General features: G+C 43.5%; 1 protein-coding gene across 2 annotated transcripts in view; it reads right to left on the bottom strand.

The window, feature by feature from the left end:
- Positions 1 to 10,543: 10,543 nt before the first annotated feature.
- Positions 10,544 to 24,497, bottom strand: part of TSC22D2 (TSC22 domain family member 2) — a 53,671-nt gene continuing 39,717 nt past the window's right edge. For both annotated transcript variants that reach the window (XM_048505805.1, XM_048505806.1), the window contains 2 exons: positions 16,349 to 16,400; positions 10,544 to 12,219 (listed from right to left, as the gene is read on the bottom strand). In XM_048505805.1, coding sequence (XP_048361762.1) covers positions 11,959 to 12,219; positions 16,349 to 16,400 — 313 coding nt within the window. In that variant the 3' untranslated portion in view covers positions 10,544 to 11,958. The remainder of the gene's footprint in view (positions 12,220 to 16,348; positions 16,401 to 24,497) is intronic.

The following is a 24,497-nucleotide window of genomic DNA, read 5'->3' as shown; positions in this document are numbered from 1 at the left end:
CCAATTGGCATCTCCTGTGTTGCAGCTCACTGTGGCAGACCTAGATGCTGGAGGAGATGGGCAGGGAGCACTAGGTTGGTTGCCTGCCTTTGGCACCTTAGCTAATTACCTACAGCTGCCCAGTAGACAGATCAGCCATGCCAGAGCACATCTTTGTACAGAGTTCTGCTGGCCCTCACATGGGATGGCTGATGAACTCCCAAATTTTGCAGACCATTTCAGTAGTGCACCTGCAGATGCCAGTCCCTGAAGCTTGGATCCACCAGACAATTTCTCTGTGCACCACCAGAGTCCTTGCCCAAGTGGAAGTGTGAAGAGAACCTCACCCAAGAGCCTTCAGCTGCGTTAAACGTAGCATATCCTGAACTGCTTTTCCATCCGAGCCAAATTTTCTGCAAGCCATTTCTGAGCATTGTTAGATGTAGGAAGGAACCACTAGGTATTGCACAAGATCCTACACAAATGGATCAGCTCTGTGTATTTCCACTTGCACGTGTCTGGATTCAAGTTTTCTCGATACACCAATATGGGAGCTGCACCTATGAACGGAATATATGCTGATCAACACTGCCACCTCCTGGCTACTCAGCCATAGAATTTGGAAATCTTTAAGAAAAACAATTCCAAAACAGCCTGGTGACGAGAAACTAGCGAAGTCAAGATAAATCAGCAAGGCTGGAAAAAAAATTCAGATGTGCTTAGAAAATCAGAAATATTATTCTTCTAGCTCTAAAGATGAATATCGGCATTTTTAGTCTTACCTGATAAGGAGCAGCTGAAGTATCAAGTAGGTTCTGAAATGCAAATTTTTTTTAATATTTTGTATTCAATCTTGGGTGCACAGTATTAGTGCTAGGTGAACACTGTGGGGCCACCATCCTTGAAATGCACAGGGAGATGTAATTATCCTCATCCCTCTTCCTTTCAGGTCTGAGGACTGCTAACTGGTCCCCATCTCGTCTAACCCTCTGCTCAATGCAGGATCAGCCTAGAATATTCCTGACAAGTAGCTCTGCCTACTTTCTAAAAATACTTGGTAGGTGCCAGGGAAGGAGGTGGCAGGCACCATTGATCTCCCAGGCACCATGTTGGTGATTCTTGCTCTATGCCTTGTAGTTGGTCCTCCAGAGTAACTGGATGGCCACTGTGTGAGACTGGATGCTGAACTAGGTGCACTGAGACAGCAGGGCTTCCCTTAAGTCATAGGTGTCAAACTCAGGCCCTCCAGATGTTCATGGCCTACAATTCCCAGCAGCCCCTGCTGGCATGGGCTGATGGGAATCGTAGTCCATGAACACCTGGAGGGCCTGAGTTTGACACCTATGCCTTAAGTTCTAACCATTCACTTGGTTGAGGGGGTCAACATTTTTGACAGTAATGGGGATATACTAAATGAGATGCTGTAATGGTATTCCACACAAACTGCTGTAATCCTTTTGGCACCTTTGCTACGTAACTCAACAGCAATAATTCCCGGATTAAGAAGGATTTCTATTTCTACTCCTTGTGAAATTGTTTTAATTACCATATTCTAATTGCCAGCTCAGTGACATCTTGTCCACATATGAGGAGAGCAAGTGTTTGTCTCCTTGCAAAGCCAGCAATTAATTTCAGTGTTATTAATTTTATTGGTTGAAAAATGTCATCGATAAGCCATTTTTATAATATTTTCTCTCATTGTTAACACCAATGGAGAAGGTGAAACCTTTGGTAAACCAAAGGGTCTAGATCTCTGTACTCATCTGATGGCTTAAATCTTTTTGCCACTTTTTAAAAATAAATCCCTCTGCAGCTTCACAACTTACATACTAAATATAAGATGCAAAATGCTTTCCATCACCCAACATCAACTTTTCAAATATTGTTGCACGTTTAGCTGATAAGCAGGGGTGTATCTGCTGAAAAGGGCAACTGGGGCAAGCTCACAAACTGCCCCCGCCCACTTCTTGCAATCTGGATGTTATGCCCCTATTGATAAACCCCAAGACTGCATTAGCCTTTTTTGTCACTGCAACACACTGGATGCTCGTATTTAACTGACTGTCCATCTGTACCCCAAGATCTTGTTCAGACACACTGCCACTCAGTAGTATATCCTCCATCCAGAGAGGACTGGGGCCCATTATGCATGGAACACTTGCCTCGGGGGAATGTAATGTGGTCTCCCCTCACATTTCTCTGTTAACACATGAAGAGGCATTCACTGCCTGCTCCACAGTCTGCTTGCTGAAGTCTTAACAGGCCTCTGCTTTCCCTTGTTCTCTTAACTCTGCTCATCAACTCCCTCTTAAAGGCACAGATTTCATCACATCTGGTAGTTCCAAGTTAAGGAGGTTTGTTAAAGCCCTTTAAATTGCAATTATATTAATACACCAGTGATTGCAGTTATATCAACATTGTAGCCCCTTTTCAAAAATAACTCCCTCCAAAATGAAAAAGTCAAAAAAATTCCCTAGACCACTGCTGAAGAAGGGGATGATGCCCTAGAACTGACCTCTCCCCCCTATCCACACACATACATACATACTTCCTGCTGCTGCAGGAAGAAGAAAAGCTTGTTATTAAATGGTTAGCCTACCATTCATAATTCATCCTACAGACCTCCAGCCTGTTATTAACTGCAATGGCTCTGGAAGTGCGAGTGGGAGGGAAATGGCTGATCCACCATTTGGAGGTTTCCAAGTGCAATAAAAGACAGTGATTTTACTGTGATTCCCTGTTTATATCAATATATTGATGTATCAATATAATAAATAAAAATTGAAGTAGCAACAAATCTGAAAAGGGGGAAGGGGAAAGGGAGTGTGAAGGGCTGGTGGTGGGCAGAGGGAAGATGTCCAGGGCAAAGCTGTGCTCACTGGCAAATCTCCCCTGCCCTGATAGCAGAAGCGTTTCTCCCATTGGGCTAAGTGGGCAGTTGCCCAGGGCGCCCCCATGTGGGGGCGCAAAAACTGCAGGTTCATTTGTGGGATTTTTTTCAGTGTATTTCCATTTTTGGCCTGCAGAGGGCGCAGTTTTAGGCTAGCAGCACCAAATTTCAGGGATGTTTCGGGAGACTCTCCTGATGCTATCACCCAGGTTTGGTGAGGTTTGGTTTAGGGAGTCCAAAGTTATGGACTCCCAAAGGGGGTGCCCCATCCCCCATTGTTTCCAATGGGAGCTAATAGAAGATGGGGGCTACACCTTTGAGGGTTCATAACTTTGGACCCCCTGAACCAAACTTCACCAAACCTGGGAGGTATCCTCAGGAGAGTCTTACTGATACCACCCAGGTTTGGTGAAGTTTGGTCCAGGGGGTCCAAAGCTATAGATTCCCAAAGGGAGTGTCCCATCACCCATTGTTTCCAATGGGAGCTAATAGAAGATGGGGGCTACACCTTTGAGGGTTCATAAATTTGGACCCTCTGAACCAAACTTCACCAAACCTGGGTGGTATCATTAGGAGAGTCTCCTAAAGATACCCTGAAATTTTGGTGCTGCTATCTTAACAATTGCACCCCTGACAGCAGGCACCCCCCCAAATTTCCCCAGATTTTCCTTTTAACCCCCCCTCTTTGGCATGGATTTAAAGGGAGAATCTGAGGTCCCCAGTTTAAACATTGAAAGTGATGCTGTTTCAGGGTGGGGAATAATCCACCCCAAAATAGCATCACTTTCAATGTTGTTTCAACTGGGAACCCCAGATTCTCCCTTTAAGGTGGATTTAAAAGGAGAATCTGGGCTCCCTAGTTTAAACACCATTGAAAATGATACTGTTTGGGGGTGGATTCCAGTATCACTTGTTTAAACTAGGGAGCCCAGATTCTCCTTTTAAATCCACCTTAAAGGGAGAATTTAAATAACATTGGAAGTGATGCTGTTTCCCCCAATTGGGGGGACTGGATACAACACCATGAAATGTTTTCATAGCAGTAATAAAACATTTTGAAAGCATTTTGAAAATGTTTTCAAAAAAATTATTTCTGCTGCGTGGCATGGCCTATTGCTGTGTTCAGATTTGTGAGTTGGGGCATGTTCTCTAATGTGATGGTGACTTTGAAATGACCTGGTGTAAAAAAAAATCATTGCTTGGTCACTGTGGGGGAGGGCGGCTGCCCATGGGGAGGTGCCAAGCTCCAGTTTGCCTAGATACGCCACTGGACGTAGCTACAAGGGGGCCAAGGGGTGCGTGTTGCACCGGGCATGCGCCGGGGGGCATCAAACTCAGATTTTGCCCAGGGCTCCAGTTTGCCTAGTTACGCCACTGCCTGGCAGCAAAGAAAATTAAAGTTATGCTTAAAATGGTGTCATTTGGCTCAGGGAGAGTGGAAATTGAAAATGGGACTTGGGTAAATACATCTGTATAGGAAATCTTGCTGTGACTGACATTTGCCCCTGCTGTGCAGTAGACACTTTGTACATAATGGGCAAAACGGGGTCAGGGAGAGAAAGGGGGGAAGATGAGAGAAAGGGGGCAGAGAAAGAAATGGGCATAAAAGAGAGAAAGGGGGAGTGAAAGAAACTGGAAAGAGAGAGAGAAGGGGGAAGAGGGAGCTTTGGTGACAGGGGCACCACCCGTACTGCAGCTGCCCCCTCCCAAAGCCTCTGATTTAAAATTAAGCTTAACTTATTTCTACACAAGTGGCACTGTGGCTGGGAGGAGACTGGGGGAGGGGACAGGGCTGGGAGGTTGCCCTTTTCCTGGCCTTGTCCCTGCCCTCAGCATCCTCCTGCCCACCGTTCGTCTAGAATAAACTAATCTTAATTTTAAAGCAGCCTCAGGGATTTTTCGGCAGTGGGAAGCGGGGGAAGTAGGCCACTTTCCCTCCCGCCTTCACCCTCCCGCCGCCCCCCGTGCTGCCACTGCCAAAAAAGCCTTAGCTTACTTCTAGGCAGTAAGGTTGGGCTAGATCAATTGGAGTTGGGGCTCAAGCACAAACGCACTCCACTGTTGTTGGTTATGGGGCTTTCAAGGCAAGTGAGAAGCAGAGGTGGTTTGCCATTGCCTTCCTCTGCAGAGCCTTCCTTGGTGGTCTCCCTTCCCCAGGGGCGTAGCCAGGGGGGAAAGGACCCAGTGCACTGGTGCGTCCTCTGCCCCGGAATGCCCCCACCACGCTCCCACAGGGGCGTGCTCCTGGTGTGTCGCTCACCCCCTCCGCTCCCTTGGAGCTACGCCTCTGCCGTTCCCAAGTACTGACCCTGCTTAGCTTCCAAGATCTGATGAGATCACACTATGCCGTGACATGTTCTTTCCAGATCTTACTGTAGCTAACAGAAACATTGTCCTCTTCGTGCCTAAAAACTAGCGGTATCCTTATGCAAAGTTGGTCTGACCAGCAACAATACTCCCCATCCCTGCTTCTCCAAATGCACAAACAGACCCCGTGGTTTGAAAGAAGAGAATCTGTAGTTTTAAAAGGATACAGTTCACAGTGCTCCCGCAGCATGCTTCACAGTGGTATGGAATTATACACAATGTTAAACATTCCAGAAAGTGCAAACAAAGTTGGGTGAAGAAAAGAGTCAGTGTGATCTGGGAAGGGAGACTGGAGTCTAGGTACAGAACATGCTGCCAGCAATTGTTGAATGCACGTTTCAAAGAGCTTCTCTCTGCAGCAGCTCTGATAGCAACTGAAGGTCCTGGCAGATATATGGAAGAAAAATGAAGGTGAATTGCTAAAAAAATAAAATCTGGGAGTGATCTTCTTAATTTGCCTGTTTGACGCTCCAATTGTTATTGTTTTCCGTTTCATCCATTAATGGTTCCAAAGCTCTCTTCCAATTCAGCAGGTAGCACGTACAAGGAAAAATGGGCTCACATGCAGGGAAGCAGAAGATGAAACTCCTCTCAGCCATGACGAAGAATTGATTTTTATATCTTGCTTTTCTCTCCCTTAAGGAGTTTCAAAGCACACCTGATTCTCCAGATTAAAAGTCCACTGCTCTTAATCACTACACCTTGCTGGCTCCCTGGAACCTCCATTTAGATCAGATCAGATAGAGGCTGACAGGAAAAACCTCTGCCTGAGAACCTGGAGAGCTTTTTCTAGTCAAAGCAGAAGAGGAATTTGGATTTATACCCTGTTTCTCTCCTGTAGGAGACTCAAAGGGGCTTACAATCACCTTTCCCTTCCCCACTCACAACAAACACCCTGTGAGGTAGGTGGGGCTGAGAGAGCTGAGAAGAACTATGACTAGCCCAAGGTCACCCAGCTGGCGTGTGTTGGAGTGCACAAGCTAATCTGATTCACTAGATAAGCCTCCGCAGCTCAAGTGGCAGAGTGGAGAATCAAACCCTGTTCCCCAGATTAGAGTGCACCTGCTCTTAACCACTACACCACACTGGCTCTCAGACAATGCTGACCTTGACTGACCAGTGGCCTGACTCAGTATAGGTATGTGTTGAATACATCAAGCTGTCTTATACCGACTGAATTCAGTGATACACCTTGCTCTATATTATCTACTCTTGAAAGCAATGGCTCTTTAGGATCTTAGGCAGACAAAGGTGCTCATGAAAAAAAGAGCAGCCATGCTGAATTAGACCAGTGGTCCATCTCATCCAGCATCATATTTTACCAAGTGACCAACCAGATGCTCCTGGAAGGCCTACAAGGAGACAGAGACCAAGGCTTTGACCCCCCCCCCCTCACAACAAACACATTGTGAGGTGGGTGGGGCTGAGAGAACTCCAAAGAACTGTGACTAGTCCAATGTTGGTTTCCCACATTATTTGCCACCTCTAAACATAGCAGTTCCATTTGCTCATCCTCCACAAACCTGGTCATCCCTTTCTTAAATGCTTGCTGCTGAGCTGACACCAGGGATCACTGCATGTACAGGGAGCTTGCATGCTATTGCCAAGCTACAGCTCTTCTCTGTAAGGGCTTCCTTCAGGACATTTTGCCCTCCACCCATGTCCAAGGTTACCATGCTGAAGAGGTCAACAGTTCCAAATAACATGTGAAATCAAGCACTTCTCATGCCCATTTTCCTACCTTCCAAGAACCACCAAGATTTTATTCAAAGGAAGTTCAGTCTCTTGTTGAAAGCCAAGATCAGTAAAATGGACAGAAGGACTGAGGCACTTCCTTCCTAGATTTGCCTGCACCAGGTTTCTGATTAGTATCCATACCCCATCTTTTCTTTTTTTTTGGGGGGGGAGAGTTTTTTTTCTCACATGCACAGACAGCTGGAAGGTACTGCTGAACAGTGCTAAAAAGCCCCCAACTGGCAGGTAGATCAGAAGCAGAGAGCAGCTGGCATGGCTCCTCTCTGTGAATTCATATTGCAGAACCACCACTCCCCCCACCTCGGTGCTCAAAAGGTTTTGTTTTCTTTGTTAGCAGCTACCATGTGATGCAAACACTGACTGCAGCAGTTGATTGACTAAGCTGGCGCTGTCACACAGAAAACAAAGAGACGGCTTTGCAACCATCGGGAGCTGGCTGATATGGTGAATGAAGACTAGCAACAGCACATATAAACAAACAATAGCCTTTCCCTTCATGGCCATAACCTTCCTTTCAGCGACAGATCCAAGCAAAGGAAACATTTAAAATATTTCAGAACTGAGATGTAAATCTTGGCTCCGTTTCAATAGTCATCGTTTATTCCAACTTTGATCACATGCGCAGCAGTTAACTTGGAAACTATCGTGCTTGGTCTCGATGAGTTGCAGTAGTGTAGTGCTGGTGTAAGGGGGGGGGGAACTCTTTGGAGAGTTGTGAAGAACTGGGAATGGGAAAGGAGCAAGAGAACATCAAGTTCTGTCAAGTCCGCTGTGACCCCAAAAAAACCTCTATTGTTGTTCACCTTTCAGCTGCAGCGCAGACCACTGTAGTAGTCCAAAACATGTCTAGACTATTAAGGTCACACAGCAAGTTTAACTTGAAATAAGTAAGTTTAAATAAGCAATTAATAATGGTCTGGTGCAGACATTATGTTCTTGATCCTAGAGACCGGGATGTGCCATATTTTCCTTCTCTTACGTTCTCATATGTGAATTTTCCCTCCCCTAACATTATTTTTTTTATCCCCATGAATAGAATTTCAGAGGATATTTTGGGCTGATGCGGGAGGGGGAACATTGGGAAATTGGGTTCTGCAAGCATACGTTCTTGCACTCGTGGAAATATTAATCTGGATCCAACTCATACTCCAATTTGGTAACCCAGTTTTATTCACTGGTGGTTTATATTTTATTTTTTCCTTGTTGCATTGCTTTAATTGTGTAATCTGCCTTGAATCTCATCAAGAAAAGTATACTATGAAGTAAATAAATAATACAGCATAGAAGGAACTTCCACCAGCAGAGTGAGACTTCTATTCCTCCTGTTGCAGCCCAAAATGCCCCCCCCCATGGTGCTCCTGGATTAGGGGGGATCCCCCCAAACAGCATGAAATGTTGACAAGCCACTCCCCTTTTTTGTACTACCACGTCACAGCAGAGTTCTGGAGATTCCATTAGGTTTTCAAGGCAAGAGACATTTGCAGGTGATTTGCCATTAGATGCCTCCGCATCATGGCTGCCGAGGTTGCCCCTCTGAATACCAACCTGCTTAGCTTCTGAGATCTGATGAGGTCAGGCTAGCCTGGGGCTATCCAGGTCGGGGCACTGAACTGTGTCCAATGTAGTTTGATCCAGTTACACTACACTACTGTGTTATTTAAGTCTGGCCTTGTTAGCAGAAGCCACCAAAAGGCCTACAATCTACATTCCACCAAGACCATCAGTAACTTAGGCATACTGTTGCATGTTCATTACTTAGCAACTCACCTGAAGGCTGTTAATGTCAGCATGTAAGATGTTCTACAGGAAAAATCTATGTGGAGTCAGGCTTGTTGTCCATCTAGAGGTGAACCACTGACACTTTTGGTGATGTATTTGGCAGATCATGGACAAACTGGCTCATTAAAACTCAAAGCAACTAGTTTTTGCTAGAATGTTGGTTATTCACCTGCCTTCAGCTTTAAGTAACTGCCTGCATTTTGGTTATAATCCGCTCTTTGGACTATTGCCCAAAACGAAGGGGCGGGGAACAACATTAACATCTCCTGGGTTTAATTCGCCAAGTACTGGGTGGCAAGCAGAGCAGCAGCACTTTGTGTTGTGTCCAAATGGGCACTTGCCAATTCTCCAAGGCCCATTTAAATTAGATGCTACAAAGGACATGCGTGAATTGTTGGCCTTAGTGGTATTTTGTTCCCTATTTTAGAGATGTGGAGGCTTTACAGGGAATTTATTAGCGTTACTGTATTAGACATGGGTACTCTACTAAAACCACAAGCAGTGAGCGAGTAGGATTTTAAGAATATAGAACGGGAAACATGAGCTGAACTATAAAGGGCATGGAGAAGGCTTCCTCTATGAGTATTGTATACTGACTTAAAATACTCTTCTCCCCTGTTTATTTACACTAATGCTAAGAATATAAAATTTGGCCTTGTGAACAGGCTGTATCCTTTCCCTTACTCCATTCAGTGTCATGAGACCGGCAGAGTTGCGTTCCCCATCCTTATTTAAAATGAAGCCACGTGTGCTCCTAAACTCACAGGACTCCATTTTGATAAGGAAAGGAGTTTAGGCGCAGAGAAGCAGATGGCCATGGATGGCCCGTTTTCTATCCTTAATTTTAGGTTCAAGCATTGAATATGAATCATACCTAAGAATGGTTATCTATTGGTCACACATCTAATTTTGTTCTGGCTTTATTAGGATTCAGTCTGTATTTGAGATACATTGTTTTACTGTCTGATATAGTTACAGCCATTGGTCAAATGCAATAAATTGTTTACTTGCTCAACAAACTTAGAAAGGATTATTAAATATTTGATTTGAGGTACTAACCGGAATTGTTTGATGAATATTTGATGTTCCTCAACTCAATTAAAGATACTTACAATGTGATCCAGATGTGCAGGGAGCGCTGAGACACCCGGGAATGGCGCAGCAAAGGCGGTGCCATCCTGCCTCCATAGGGGCTTCAGACAACGTAGAAAGGAGTGTAATTCAAAAACTCTCCTTCTGCCCAAACTGCCCCTAGCCCAAACAGGTTTGGGCTTTCGTACACAGCAAGTCTGCGAGCTCTGTGAGAGGTATTCCTGGGCAGAAGGAATGGTGAAGTCTAACTACGGTCAGCTTCACCATCAAGAACGCCCCAACTCTGCCCAGACTACACGCATACTCTGTGCCAGTGGCCGCTGGTACACTGGCACAGCTCCGCAATGATGCCCAGTTCCAGGTTTGCCCACTGCGGTCAATGAGCTTGTTCCCTCTACTGGCATGGGTGCCGAAGCCAGCAGCGAAGGCAAACATGTCAGCGCAGCCCTCGGTTGCTCCCTATGCCCATTCCCCCCCCCTTCCCATTTGGACTGGGCTGTTCAGAGTGCAAGCCTAACGCCGTTTCCTATCAGTAAGCCCCACTGAATAGGCCCATGTAGGATTCCAAGCAGACCTGCTTTAGGATTGCTCTCCCTCTCTTTCAACCTCCATTCTTTTCAGGCAAATTCTAAATGATTACCGATGCAGCCTTCACATTTGGAACACATGTGGAGTCAAATCTTTCAACAAAACTGCAGTTTAATTTCAGAAAGTGTTAAAATATATTGTACATCAATTTCTGACATACTACGTTAATATACACAAATGATGGTCTCTTGAAACTGTATTTATGAAATGTACATTTTAATTTAAATACTCAGTATACACTGCACTTAATCTGCATGTTGCATTTATTAAATACATTAAAATCTGCAATGTAACAAAACGTTTTCTGCATACGAAATTCAAAACACCATTTTAAATGAACAAAAGATGGCTCACTTCATTTTTTTTTAAACTAGTGCATAACACACCAGCTCAGCTCCACCAACACTAGCTGTTCTTTCTTTTTATTTGACATTGTTCACAGACTATTACATATCACAATAAGAGTGCTGGATAAAACATGAGGTACGAAAGTGGTTCAAAGATTATAGGTCATGCAGATCATGCTAGACAGCAAAGAAAAAATGTGAATGAGAACACTAAATAAAAATACATAAAGAATGTGCATTATAAAATAAAAAACTCAATTACACAGCTTTGCTTCTTTGGTTACAAAGTAGGTTGAACAATTTCACAGCTTTTTTTTTATTCCCACCCGAAAAAAAAAATTATACGAAATGTCAAAAAGCAGAGGAGTCATGGCAATTTCTCTATTAGAAAGTAGAAACAGAAATGAGCAAAGTTTTCTTCATCAAAATAGCCCATCAATTATTATATCACAATGACTGGTGACTACCTGTACAGATGCACTATGGTCTTCATACTTACACTATACAAAAATTTACATTCAAGCTGGGTCTTCACTACTGAAAATAAATACCAAAAGGTAAATTGCCATTAGTGTTAGAAATATGCCAGGATTCTTTTGTTCAATTATTGCCTAAACATTTTTTTTCTATTAAACTCAATCCTGTCTATCATTTTTTTTACTGATACTTACATTTATTTAAAAAAAATTAAAAGTTCTGTGACATTGTTCATGTACATTATGAATAGCAGCCCTGTAATAAATAAAACACAAATAAATGAAACTAATGTAGGCAAATGTTATCTGTAATTGAAAGAACAGTGGCTCTAAAGATGAGTTGTTACTAGGTGGAAAAAGCCAGGCTCAAAGCAATCCATGAGTAATGGAAACCTCGAAGAGCCTCGCCAAAGCTCTTAAAGACCCCACTCACGCGCACCAAATAAATGCAGACTTTTGCATTAAGAACTCCTTCTACCGTTCCCCGTCGTGCACTGATGGCATAATTGGACGCCAACTGTGCAGTATGACATCTCAGTGAGGGAAAGATCTTGTAGAATGATTGTCTAATACTGAAAAGGCCAAAACACACAACTGAAGCATGGCTACTTGCTTTCATATAAAGTGGAAAGAACACCAGTGGCACGCAAGGACAGATTGCTTTCAGTTTCGAGGCAAGAGAGCTTTACGCTGAGGAGACATTCGGCTGCTGTGGAGGTTGCGTTGGCTGCGGAGGCTGTGCTATCACTGTTTGCTGTTGAGAAGTGCTACTAGGGTTGGCCTGTTGGGTTGAGAGTTGGGATAACTGATCATTGTTTGAGAGAGATTTTAACAGTGCATTTTCTCGTTCAAGTAAAGAGTTTCTTTCAACTAATTCTTTTATTTGTTCCTTCAGTACTTCCACTTCTTCTCTGACTGCATACATCAAATGGCTTTTCACCAGATCCTGTAAATGGCAAACCAGTTGTTAGACCTTCTGTCAAAGACTCTTGGTTTAGTCAAAATGATCGATTATAACTCTACTGCTGTCAATTAACTATGGATCCTAGCATTGCACGTTAAATAAAGGTATCTAAAAATCAAAACACAAGTTGACCTACAGAAGTCTGGCAGACATTGCTATGAAAAAGCCATTTCTAAAACTTGTACCCAAACCCTAGCTTGACAGGTGCCGGTAGATCTCAGAAGGCCAGAAGCCCTTGGTTAATGGCATTTGAGGTTCCAGACTATTGGACATGAAATGAATCATCTGGAAATTTGGATTACAACATGATCAATATGTGGATAATGTGCCATTTTCTTCTCCTTCCTTGCATCTGACTCCAAGGAAGTGACGAAACCCCGGAAAGCAGTATCGGAAGTAGGTAAAAGGCTAGGACCTAGGTGTAGGGCAAAAGGCTGAAGCCAAAGTGCTGTTAGTCAATAAAGAAATCCACATGGGATTAGGTAAACAACCGCTTTTGGATAGGGAGGAACTCCCCTTGCAGACCAGGTTGAGCACACTGGGTCTTGGATGTGACTCTGCTGGAAAACTAAGCAGTTGAGGTAAGCAGGGGTACCTTTCGCCAGCTTCGGCTACTTTGCCTTTCCTAGAGAGGGCAGCTTTAGTTATGGTCATAGGGGTTAAAATCCAGATTAGAATGCAAAAAACAGTCCATGTGATGCTACCTTTGAAAAATGTCCAGAAACTACAACAGGTGACGGTAAGGTTTCTAATGCGAGAGCACTGAACCAGCTTCACTGGTTGCCAGTTGGATTTGTACAATTTCAAGTTCAAAATGGCTTGGGACTAGAGCAGGGTGGCTCAGATAAATTAGGAATCCGAATCTCCTATCAGCTTCCTGTCAGCATGGCCAATTGGCCATGCTAGTAGGGGCTGATGGGAATTGTAGTTCCTGAACATCTGGAGAGCCGCAGGTTCCCTACCCCTGGACTAGAGTATTTGAAGACCTGTAGCTTAAGACAAAGACAAGGAGGGCTTGCTGGATGTCCAACTCTGAACTCAAATTGGTGGTCACAAGGGCATAACTTTTTTAGACACTATGCCCAGACTTCTCCATCCCACCCGCCTTGCCTAATTCCCTCCTCATGTTCTGATACTGTGCTAAAATGCTTTTACTTTGAAGGTAACTTTGAGGTATACACAGTAGGTGACTATAACTACTTGCTATAGAGAAGATGACTAGTTTTTATTTACTGTCTGCTACTTTATGCCATCTTTACATTTTGGATTTTCATTTGAATGATATTGGGGGTTTTTTACACTGTGTATTGTATCTATAACTTTTTCTTACTTGTCAATCACTATGTATATGCATCTTAAAGAACATATTTGTGCAAGCGGAATTCTGGAACCAAGTGGTTTAAAAGTTCCATTTCAGTAGAGTCTTATGCTCAAAAGACATGTAAGCAGTGCTCTAGTTCAGCTATCCTCCAAAATGCTGACCGAAGATACACAAGTGTTTATTACTGAATTAACATTCCGTATTTCTAGAAGTGATTAAGAGTTGTTTTAGCCTCAACATAGTCCTATGAGATAAATTAGGCTGAGGGATTGGGGGATGCCCAAGGCCATAAACAAGCTTCATGGCCAAAATAGGGAACAAACATGTTTATCTGTGTCATGTAAGCAGGATCGAACAGGAACACATCTAAACTGGAAAGTGAGTTCTTTCTTTCGTGCTGTCAGTGAACTGACAGTGTATTGTCAAAATTTCCAGAAGTACGTATAGCAAACCTAACCATTGTTAGTTGTGCTTTCCATCTTTACCAACCTTGTAAAGCTTTGGGTTTCTTATTTTATGGAAATAGAGTTTGCCACAGACAAGGTCTATTTTACAGAAACTCTCTTCAGTGCTATTTACAGTATTGCTGGTTGCCTCTACACTCATTCCCAAATTTGCCAGTTTTTGGAATGCTGGAACTTCTTTATGATTATGAACACATAACACTTTTGCCTGCTCTTGATTGCTGGAGTGACAGTGAGGTACTCTGGAAACTAATCTGCAAGGTTCCCCAGCAGCCTTGTGGTACATTGCTTGTCCATGAATACGTTTAAAAAACAGGGGCCTGGCTAGTCCTGTCCAACCCGAAAGCTAAAGCATCAGATTTGTTGTATAAGACAAGCCATGGAGTAATTAAAACAGACAAAAGCTGTTTCAGTGCTCAAAAGAACTTTATACCAATATGGACATATTGGGAGGCTGAAGACAATGGGGTGAATCCTATCTGCTCTGCCTTCCTCTTTTCTAGGCAGAAAATTAGGTAATGTCCCCCTTCCCAATAAGCTTTGCTCTGAGACTAGCTCCAATATTGCAGAAGGGCTTCCGTGAACTCCTTCCCTTTGAAGTTAGGATCCACCCACAGATTGCAGCCAATTAACTATGAAAGCTAGGGAGCTGTATCAATTAATAACAAATGATCAGCTAGTCTATGGAATATGTACTGCTTTATACTTTGAAATGTTTTCTCTTGCCAATACTGATTTATTTATATTTTAGTGCAAAAGCAGATAAAGCCTATGCTATCCACTTCTACTACTAGGATTTTCACATGATCCTTTAAAATGCCAGGAATTTCTGCTATAAACTTTAACAGCCAGAGGAAATCAGCTTGAAATTGTAATTGGCATTCATCTTCTATAACTCAAGATCCCTAACTAAGCAATGTTTTCAAAGAGCATGATTTTAAAATCCAAAGCATTGAAAATCTAACTCATCTCTGACCATTCTAACAAGAAATGGCAAATTGTTGGGTTACACATTTATTATTATTATTGATGCTGATGATAATAACAACAACAATAATAATTTGACTTATTATCCTGTTCTCCCTGACCATGGCAGGATCAGAGCACCTAACAACGTATAATAAATAGAATGAAATTTACATAATACATCTAATATATACATAAGTATGCAACTGTAAAAACTTAAGGCCCATAACAATCAAGGGTAGAGCAGGAGACCATTCCCCCAATCCTAAAACAACATACAATCTCAAGTGCACTAGACAGAAAGGAGAGGAAAGAAGGGGGAAGAACTATGATGGAGGCCTGCCTAGATGGATTCAAACCCCATTGCTGCCCTCAACTGTAAGCCTGATGGAACATCCCTGCAGAATTAAGATAAGTCCCACAGAACCCTGGTCTCATTTGTCAGAGCGTTCCACCAAGCCGGCACCAGAGTTGAAAAAGCCCTAGCCTTCATTTAGTACAGATGGACACTTTTCGGGCCAGGGATTACCAGCAAGTTGTTATTAGCAGAGCACAGTGCTCTCTGGTGGATGTATCTGCAGAGGCGGTCTCACATATATGCTTTTCCCAGACTATTCAGGGCCCTAAATGTTAAAACTAGACCTTGAACCAGATCCGGTACTCCACTTGGAGCCAATGCAGCTGATAGAGCTCAGAACACTGATATTCTAAAGTAATAGCATTTCTCAATGGTTTTTGTGCAAGCTAAAATATTCTGAAGTTGGTGTGATTCACATTAAGTTGAGTGCAACTGTTTATCAGTTTGTGTGCACATTTTTCACTGCATCAAGTGCATGAATGTACAAGGGGACTAGCGATTCGCCTTTAAAATGGCCACATTATGTTCATAATGGAACTGTTTATATGGCACTGCACAAGGACAAAGTGCTCTTATGCAGCAGGCTGATACCATCACTGTTCACTGAGCACATTATGTGCTGGTATTCTTGAGCAAACTGGTGGCTGTTTTTTCTAGCGCATTAGGCTGCACAAATTACTATTTTTTTAACAAGTCCTCCTGACGATACACCCTTACAACCAATGCATATGTCTTTGGCAAAGATTCAGGTAGCTTGGCTCCCCAATTAGGTGAGTTTAAGAATAAATAATTCGGTTCTACTGAACATTGTTAAACATGTTGTATGATTTGTTCAAAAAGCAGCTCCATTTCAAAATTTCCTATTATATTACTTAATTGGTGTTTCAGCCTTTTGATTGTATTGATTTACACTGTGTAATCTGCCTTGAGTCTCAATGAGGAAGGTGGACTTTAAATAAACTAAACTTTAAAAAATTAAGTGAAAATAAATTTTCTACTTACCATTGCCTGTTCTATTTTGTTGTCAATGGCTACAACACTCGCACCAGATGCACTGTTTTAAAGACAGAAAAAACACACATATATATAAATTGCAAGGACTGCTGGAATGTTGTAAAAATGAGGATTCAACATGTTTCTCATACAACAACCCATGAGGCAGATCAGTAATTTCTACACACATTCAAGAACAAGCAAGTACAAATTGAGTCCTAAGATCATAATAACCTGACAAAAGCTAAATATGCCCAAGATGCAACAACATCAAATGGAACTTATTACTTCACGAGTGAAACTAAGGCCTGGTCTACAGCTGCAGGAAAGAAAGGTGGAAGAATGGGAGTAGAATGGATCATACTAACACAGGCTATCAACAGGTGATCTTTTGTTAGGGTTCCTATGAATATAACTCTCCCTATAAGTAGAAGAATGGGCTTGGCTAGAACTTTGCTCCTTGATGTGCCAATTCTTTATCTGCAGGGAGTTTTTCATGTAGGGCAGGGGTGGCCAACTTACGGAGCTCCAGATGTTCATAAACTACAATTCACATCAGCCCCTGCCAGCATGGCTAATTGGCCATGCTGGCAAGGGCTGATGGGAATTGTAGTCCATGAACATCTGGAGTGCCGTAGGTTGGCCACCCCGGATGTAGGGAAACACTTAAAAATTTATGTGATTTGCAGCCCAAAATGATATAAACTGTTCTACTACCTCAGGGTTCTAGTACATTATACTGAATGTGTACACCGCCAATTTATCTTCATATTGGGTGCGTGGGTACTAGCAATCTTTGGCCCTTGTTTAAGCAACGCATGGACATTTTAAACACAGTATATAAGAAGGTAAGTAATGTTCTAGTAGCTGTCAGCATTATTAATGTGCAACTGGAATAATCCATAGCCAAAGCAATTTTTATGAGTGTTACATTTTGCTGCAAATTTACTTTGTGCAATAGGACTGACTGTGTGCAAACAACACAACTATTGCTCAACATGGCAGTAAGCAATCACTTCTTTTCACTATAGCAGTCACTGTAATTGCCCTCAGTAAAAATACATTGTAAGCAGAGTACTGTAATTGAGACACACACTCACACACTGTATAATATATATACAAAGAAATTGAGAAAGCTAGTGTTGAGGTTTATGCTGATAACTGATTGGCTGTTAAAAGAAGAGCATCAATACTTGCTCAGACTGCAGCAACTCTCCACAGAATTACTCTATAAATCCCTCACAGTGAAATCAGTAGGGTTCAAAAGTGTTCAGCTTAAGCTGGCGTGTGCCCTCGAATTTCAATCCAGTAGCTTCCAAGGCACACTGGATTAAGAAAAGAGCATTGGGTCTCATTTCAGATTATTTAAACCTGGTTAGATGAATAGACATTTTTTTCCAAAATTCCCAATACCCACAAACCCACTTGCTAAGTGACATGCATTTTTTGATCTCCTGGGCACTTGGACGCGGTGGCACATGCAGCCACTGTCAATAGGACCAAAGGCAAACAAGACTGCTGCTAGGATAACAGGAAGAAATGGGGAAAGACCAGAATGCCTCACCAGAATGCCTCACCAGAGAGGATGCAGCTCGCCTACCACTTGAACTCCTTTACTGACCTCCTCCTAAAGGGGGATGGCCACCTCTTGTCAGACCACCAGTGATGGGCTACAGTAGAAAGTAACAGCAGGAGTGGCTGATAGAGACAACTTGAATCCCCACCCAAACTGAGATTGTTGAAAAGAAAAAGGGGAAATGACACAGATTTCTAAAGGGATACATGTGAAATTCTTCTGGCTTGACATCAACCATTTCCCATACACACCCACAGTCTTTCCTCTTTCCCTGCCTCCTTATCTACTTCCCACCCACCCACCTGGCAACCAACCTTTATCTGCCACCCCGGATTCAGTTTTCCTCCTTCCCTCACTCTGAAAAAACTTTGGACAGTTCTAGCTGGGATGAGTCAGTTACACAGTGGGAAATCTGCAAGATTTGTGGGGGGACCATTATGGTAGCAAAATATCACATTTGGACTGAATTCTGGACCATCAGCTCAAACAAGCTACACTTCTTGTTCTGAAACAGACAGAATCCACTCTACTTTTCCCTAGCAAAACTCAACCAGTTTTGATTTTTAGGCTGGTTTTCATTTGGTTGCTCCCTTTTCCTACTTCAGTTTGCTAACAAAAAAAACCCCATTTCAATAATCGTAACTGAATTACGTCACTACAAAGCACAATTCAATAATTTTTATCAATGCAAATGAACAGTGATGCACAGTTCAAAACAGATCAAATATTTTAGGAAGACCCTCATTTTTTTGTATAAAAGTAATTATTAATTAATGGATTGAACCAAGATCTCAGATTCCACTAAATTAGGACGTTTCCTCCGATTAGTGGAAGACAATTCTTGTATCCCACCCAATTAAGTTAATATGTATTTTAACACACAGCTTCGACCATTATTATTTTCTTTATTTAAGAACTACAGAGAAGTTGGGCAAGATTCGTGATCAGTGTTGCTAAACTACCTCAACATTAGATATTTAAAGGAGATGGTTAAATAATGAATAATACAATTAATAGACATATTTTGGCTTGCACAAGCTGCTATAGAGGTATGAGATCACTTCTAATTGACCAAAACAGGTCTTTTCTGTAAATGTAGATGGTTAAACACCAGTCTATTTCATATAACTCAAGAACACAATTCTAGCATATAAAAGCAAAGTGCAAGATTATTCAAAGGCATGCTTAGAGGTTATTGGGGCAGAGTGGTGTCTCCTTTGAAGACTACCAACACATGACGTTGCCTTATAAGGAGTCAGACCCACTGGACTATCAAGGTTAATATTGTCTACTCTGGCTATCAGCAGCTCTCCAGGGTTTCAGGACATGGTGTTTCACATCCCTTGCTACCTGATCCTAGATGCAGATGCCAATGATTGAGCCTTGGACCTCCAGCATTGAAAGCTGATCCTCTGTTACACAGCTATGCTGCCCTGACCCCTCCTACAAACCATGTCAAAAACTGCTGTTAAGATGGTTCTTACTTTCAACAGGGGTTTACTATGAAGCATGGAAACCACAGGAATGGATGGTCACAACACACACTGTCTCTAAAACATGCAGAACTAACTGCACTGTTCTTTGGATTCAGGCCAAAGATTAAGCAATACACCCATCGTTATAGCTCAATGGCTCCCATGTCCCAACTTAACTTGCAAGTGAAGCTATAGCAGTAAAAGGATCCATTGGATACTTACCGTGAAGGGTCTTTCTACTGTAGGCTAGTGGGACATCTTGATTGGGTGTCTTCTCTACCAATTGCAGAGAGGCAGGAAGTACTAAACTTTCTTCTCCATGTAGTTCCTGTCGAGGTCAATTTACCTCAGTATTCTTTCATGTCACAGTAGTAGGTTAACGACAGGAACATAACAGTAACAAACATCTGTAACAATACAACATGGAGACAAATCTCGGCTCAACAGTAACCCTAACAACTACAATCTTAATATGGAATGAAAAAAAATATATATACAACTACAAGGACTCCTCTTTGAAGAGTCCAATCGGGACTAATAGATACCTGTTAAGATGTCCCACTAGCCTACAGTAGAAAGACCCTTCACTGTAAGTATCCAATGGATCCTTCTACTCGTAGGCGCAGGACATCTTTGGATTGGGACCTCCCTGAAAGCAGTGTCCCTAATACGGGTGGGTTTCATCAGTCCCCTCGATAATACTCTCCAGCACTCTTTCTGCCAAAGGCAGACTCCAGCTTCGAAGGAAAGGATTGAATTTTGTAATGTCGTATAAAAGGTGGAGATTGGAGTGACCAAGTTGCTGCTCCCACATATTTCCTTCCACCGACGCTTTGATTGCAGAAGGCCAAGATGATTGGTGGCAAGCATTAACAACAGAGTGAGCAGTGACTCTGAGGTATAGAGAGACCTGATGCTTTGTAAGTCTCACACAGATACACACACCTTTCAGGAGTGTTGCTTTATTGCAGCTTTCAACATTTGTAATCCGACATTAGAGGTGTTATATTGATGAATAGACTTTCGGTCTTACGCAAAGTCTCTGTCCTAATGATGAAAGCTTTCAGAGATCGCCTAGCGTCTAAGGTATGCCAAGTTCTTTTCCTTTGGGATTTGACTAGGATCTTCCGGGCAGGAAATTCTGGGATTACGATCATCTTGACTAATATGGAAGTCAGAATTTACTTTTAGGTAATTTAATGTTCGATCTGTGCTATGCTAACACTCAATCTTTTGTGGAACACGAATTTGGAATCTCCTACCGACAAGGTCTCGTAATTCTGACACAATCTCGCCTTGCAGATGTTAATAGCAATCAAAAATAGGGTATTTTCATCCCAAGACCCATTTCAAATTCACTGTTTGTATGGGTTCGAAAGGAGATTTTCGTGGTGCCGGCTGTAAACCGCGCAGTAATCTCCAGTGAAGGAAATCTGTGTGCTGCACCGCTGGTTGTGAAAGGCTTTGACACCTTTTAAAAAGTTCATTGCGTCTGAATGTCTGGTAATCGGTGTACCGCCTATTGCTGGAATAACTGTCGCAAGAGCTGCCAGTTGTTCTACGCGAAAGCATGGAACATCAATTTAAGTCCCAAGGCTTAACTCGCGTGTTGTAGGAATCTTCAAGTATGGAGGAGAACGATGGATCTTCTGGATCTGTATGTTTACGGCGCATTAACCATCTAACAAACGCCTTTCCAGGATGAGTTGTAAACCCTGATGGTTGATCGCCGTCGTGGCACGCTTAGTTTGGTCTGGAGTCACTTGTTCGGAATAGCCTTTCCTTATCAAGCTAGACCGCTCAGGGGCCATGCGGTCAAGTTGAGCCGTTCTGGGTCCGGATGTATCAGTGGGCCCTGAGTCATCGTAAGTTGAACTTGATGGGGATGGTCATAGGAGGTGATAATAATTCTTGGATGGTGGAGAACCACGGTCTCCTGGGCCATCTCGCTACCAGAATAACTAATGCTTCTTCTGCGATGATTTTGCGAAGCAGACGGGGTATTAATGGAAATGGAGGAAGGCGAAAAGCTGGGTACCTTTGGCCAAGGTGCTGCTGAGAGCATCCGCTAAGCCACGGGCTTCTTGTGGATGGTAGGACCGAGTCATGAATTGATCTAGTTGCGTAAGTTGTCTCAAGAGGCAAAGAGATCTGGTCTCCGGATGATCCTAAGACTTCTGCAGAGATTTGAGGCAGAATCCGCTGCGGGTCTTGAGACGCCACCGTGTTCGATGATAATCTTCTTGCCTGCTTTAACCAACTCCGGCCGTGGTATTCTGGATTCCTCGGATGCGCAGAGCCTGTAATGATGCTACATTCTGAAGTTCCGCCCACTGAAGAATCTTTTACGGCTTCCCCGGTGGAGGCTGGGAGGATCTGATCCTCCTGATTGTTGATGCTGCACATCTTGGCTGTTACATTGTCTTCGTCCAGATGATCACAGGCGGTGATGACGGTAATTTCTGGTAGGAAATGTTGAAGGGCAAGATGGATTTCGCCCCGAAGTCTCCAGCAAATTGATGTGCATCTTCGATTCCTCCTCGGACCACCTGCCTTTGACCACTTCTTGATTGAGCTTGGCTCCCCATCCCAGGAGACTGGCATCTGTGAACAATTGATGCGGCGCATTCAGGTGTGTAGATAACGCTTTTGCCTCGGACCGCAAGTTGGCTCGAAGACGTCAACTCAAAGAAGACTCTGTTGACGAAGCTTCCAGGACAGAGGTAGGGAGACCTTCCGGTCCCTTTTCCAAATGATGTCCATTTGGTACTCGAAGCGAAGCGCTGGAAGCTGTCTTGCATGAAATCTGGCCCAACTGTAGTAGAAGATCGACACGACGATATGAATAGACCCAAGAGACTTGCTAATTTTAGAAGAGATTGCCGCTTGTTGGTCATCAACCTCGAGCTGTCAGTTGAATTTTTTCTTGATTTTTTCGTCTGGAATAAACAGAGAGTCCCTGGTGGTATCGACATGGCTTCTAGGTGTTCTAGCCTTGTAGATGGAAGCGTGGAGCTTTTTTTTCTAAATCTCTAATTTATACAACTGCGTGCCAGGATAGAGAGTTTTTCTGGACAGTGTTGACGCCTCGCTTGAGCTTGAGAGACGGACCTGGACCGAAATTAGAAGGTCATCGAGATAAGGATATATATGGATCCCTTTGTTTCTCTTTAACAGTGTCACCGGGCTTAGAAGTACCTTTGAGAAGGCTGTTCCTTTGGGGCCGCGGGCATAGCCCAAATGGCAAGGTTTTGAACTGGAAGTGCCGATCCCGAATCGCAAATCGAAGGAATTTTCTGTGGGCTTGGTGTATCGGGATGTGCAAATACGCCTCGGTTAGGTCTAGAGAGGTCATCAGGTCGCCGTGACGTAGAGAGGCGGCAGGATCGACCGAAGGGTCTCCCCATTCTGAATTTGGGGACTCAAATGAAATTTGTTTAGACGTGCTTCAGATTTAAGATGGGTCCTCCAGTCCCCATTGGCGCTTGGGGACTGTAAAAAGTGAGAATATGTGCCTGGACCATTTCTCCAGAGTTTCGTGTACCTGGTTCTATCGCTGTATCCTGCAACAGGTGAGAGATCGCTTTCAAGGTCCCTGTCGGCTTTGACGGGATCTGTATCCGCCCATTAATGGTACGAGAACATCACGCAGGTGGCGAGGGATGGTATTGAACTCTATCAAGTATCCTGGAGGAAACCACCCCTGGTCCATCTGTTCACGTGGAGTGCCTCTTGCCAAACTTGTTGAAAGCTTTGAAGTCTTAATTCTCCCACCGGAAGTTGCTGCTGCAGTCATTGCTTGTTTTTGTGTTAGGAAGGGTTTCCTTGTTTTGTTGTATGGGCCTCAAAGGGTTGTTTGTAACTTCGGGAAGGAGTGATTATTTTGCCAGTGGGGTCTATTACCCTCACGCTGGGTCCTCGGAAGAGTCTTGTGGGACTGAAAGGTAAATCTGGGAGAGTTGGAAGATTTATCAGGCCTCGGTGACGGATTTTGGCATAGTCTTTGTTGTCTTCGCTTGGACTAAGACCTCTTCCAGCTCTTTTCGCCTAATAATGCCCCTTCCATAATATGAATACCCTGCCACCACATGCTTGGAAATGGTGCCCGCTGCTTTCGCCACGGATCTAATCCAGGCATTACGCCTAGCCACCATGTTGGAAGCCAGTGATCGTGCCACTAGAGCCATTGCATCGAAGGTGGCGTACCAGCTATAAAGCGCGAGTTGGCCATGAGTATCCGCTCAATGCCTTCCCTAATGCCCTTCCGGGCCTCGGATGGAATCATTTCCAGCAGTCTTCTGCCATACCATAGTGGCTCTGGCCACGGTGGAAGACGGTGTTAGAGTTTTGTAATGGCTGCCGCCAACCACTCTGATGAGACCCGCGGAGAGCCGCTGCTCTCCGACCTTCATCGAGGGATCTTTAATATTCTCCCTCTCCCTCCTTCGCTACCACACAGAGCCAGAATGTAATACATACTGCCACGGGGCCCACAGGAGGGTTTTGGTGCAACAAATGAAATTGTTGGGGCATTAGGTAATTTCTTTTTGAAATTTGTGGGCAGACCTTTTGTGTGCCGTGGGGTTCAGCCACTCCCTCAAGTGAATTCTTTTTACTTAAGCATTCTGGCACTGGGAAGAATTTTGCACCCTCATTGTCAGAGGGGAAGTATGTCAGATTGCCCTTTGGATATCCTTTTATAGGTTTGTTTGAAGTGGACGAGGATGGCATTGGTTGCTCTTCTCAAGCATCCTCTGGATCACGCAAATCCAAGGCGGAGATCGCTTTTATTAATTAACAACTGGATTTCTTCCACTTTAAAAAATTGTGCAGGATTGTTCTGCATGCCTCCTCTCCCAAGTGACTTCCTCTAGTGTCTGAGAATCTATCCTCTCCCATCACTTCCTCCGCTCTATGCTAGACAACCTCTTCCTCTTCTCCCTCAGGAAGCGATAAGGGTAACCTCCCTTTGAGAGTGCCATGGTCCTCCCTGGGGCCTATGTGGAGACCTTCTATAGGGTAGAATTTGGAAGTTGAGGGCGGTATAGCAGCAAGACGCTGATCCCTGGCATCCATTGCCTTTTCAATCACATTGCTCAGGAATTCA

Source organism: Sphaerodactylus townsendi, linkage group LG08, assembly GCF_021028975.2.
Source record: "Sphaerodactylus townsendi isolate TG3544 linkage group LG08, MPM_Stown_v2.3, whole genome shotgun sequence".
NCBI lineage: Eukaryota > Metazoa > Chordata > Lepidosauria > Squamata > Sphaerodactylidae > Sphaerodactylus > Sphaerodactylus townsendi.
Note: the sequence above shows the minus strand (reverse complement) of the source record. Positions and strands in the feature narration are given on the sequence as shown.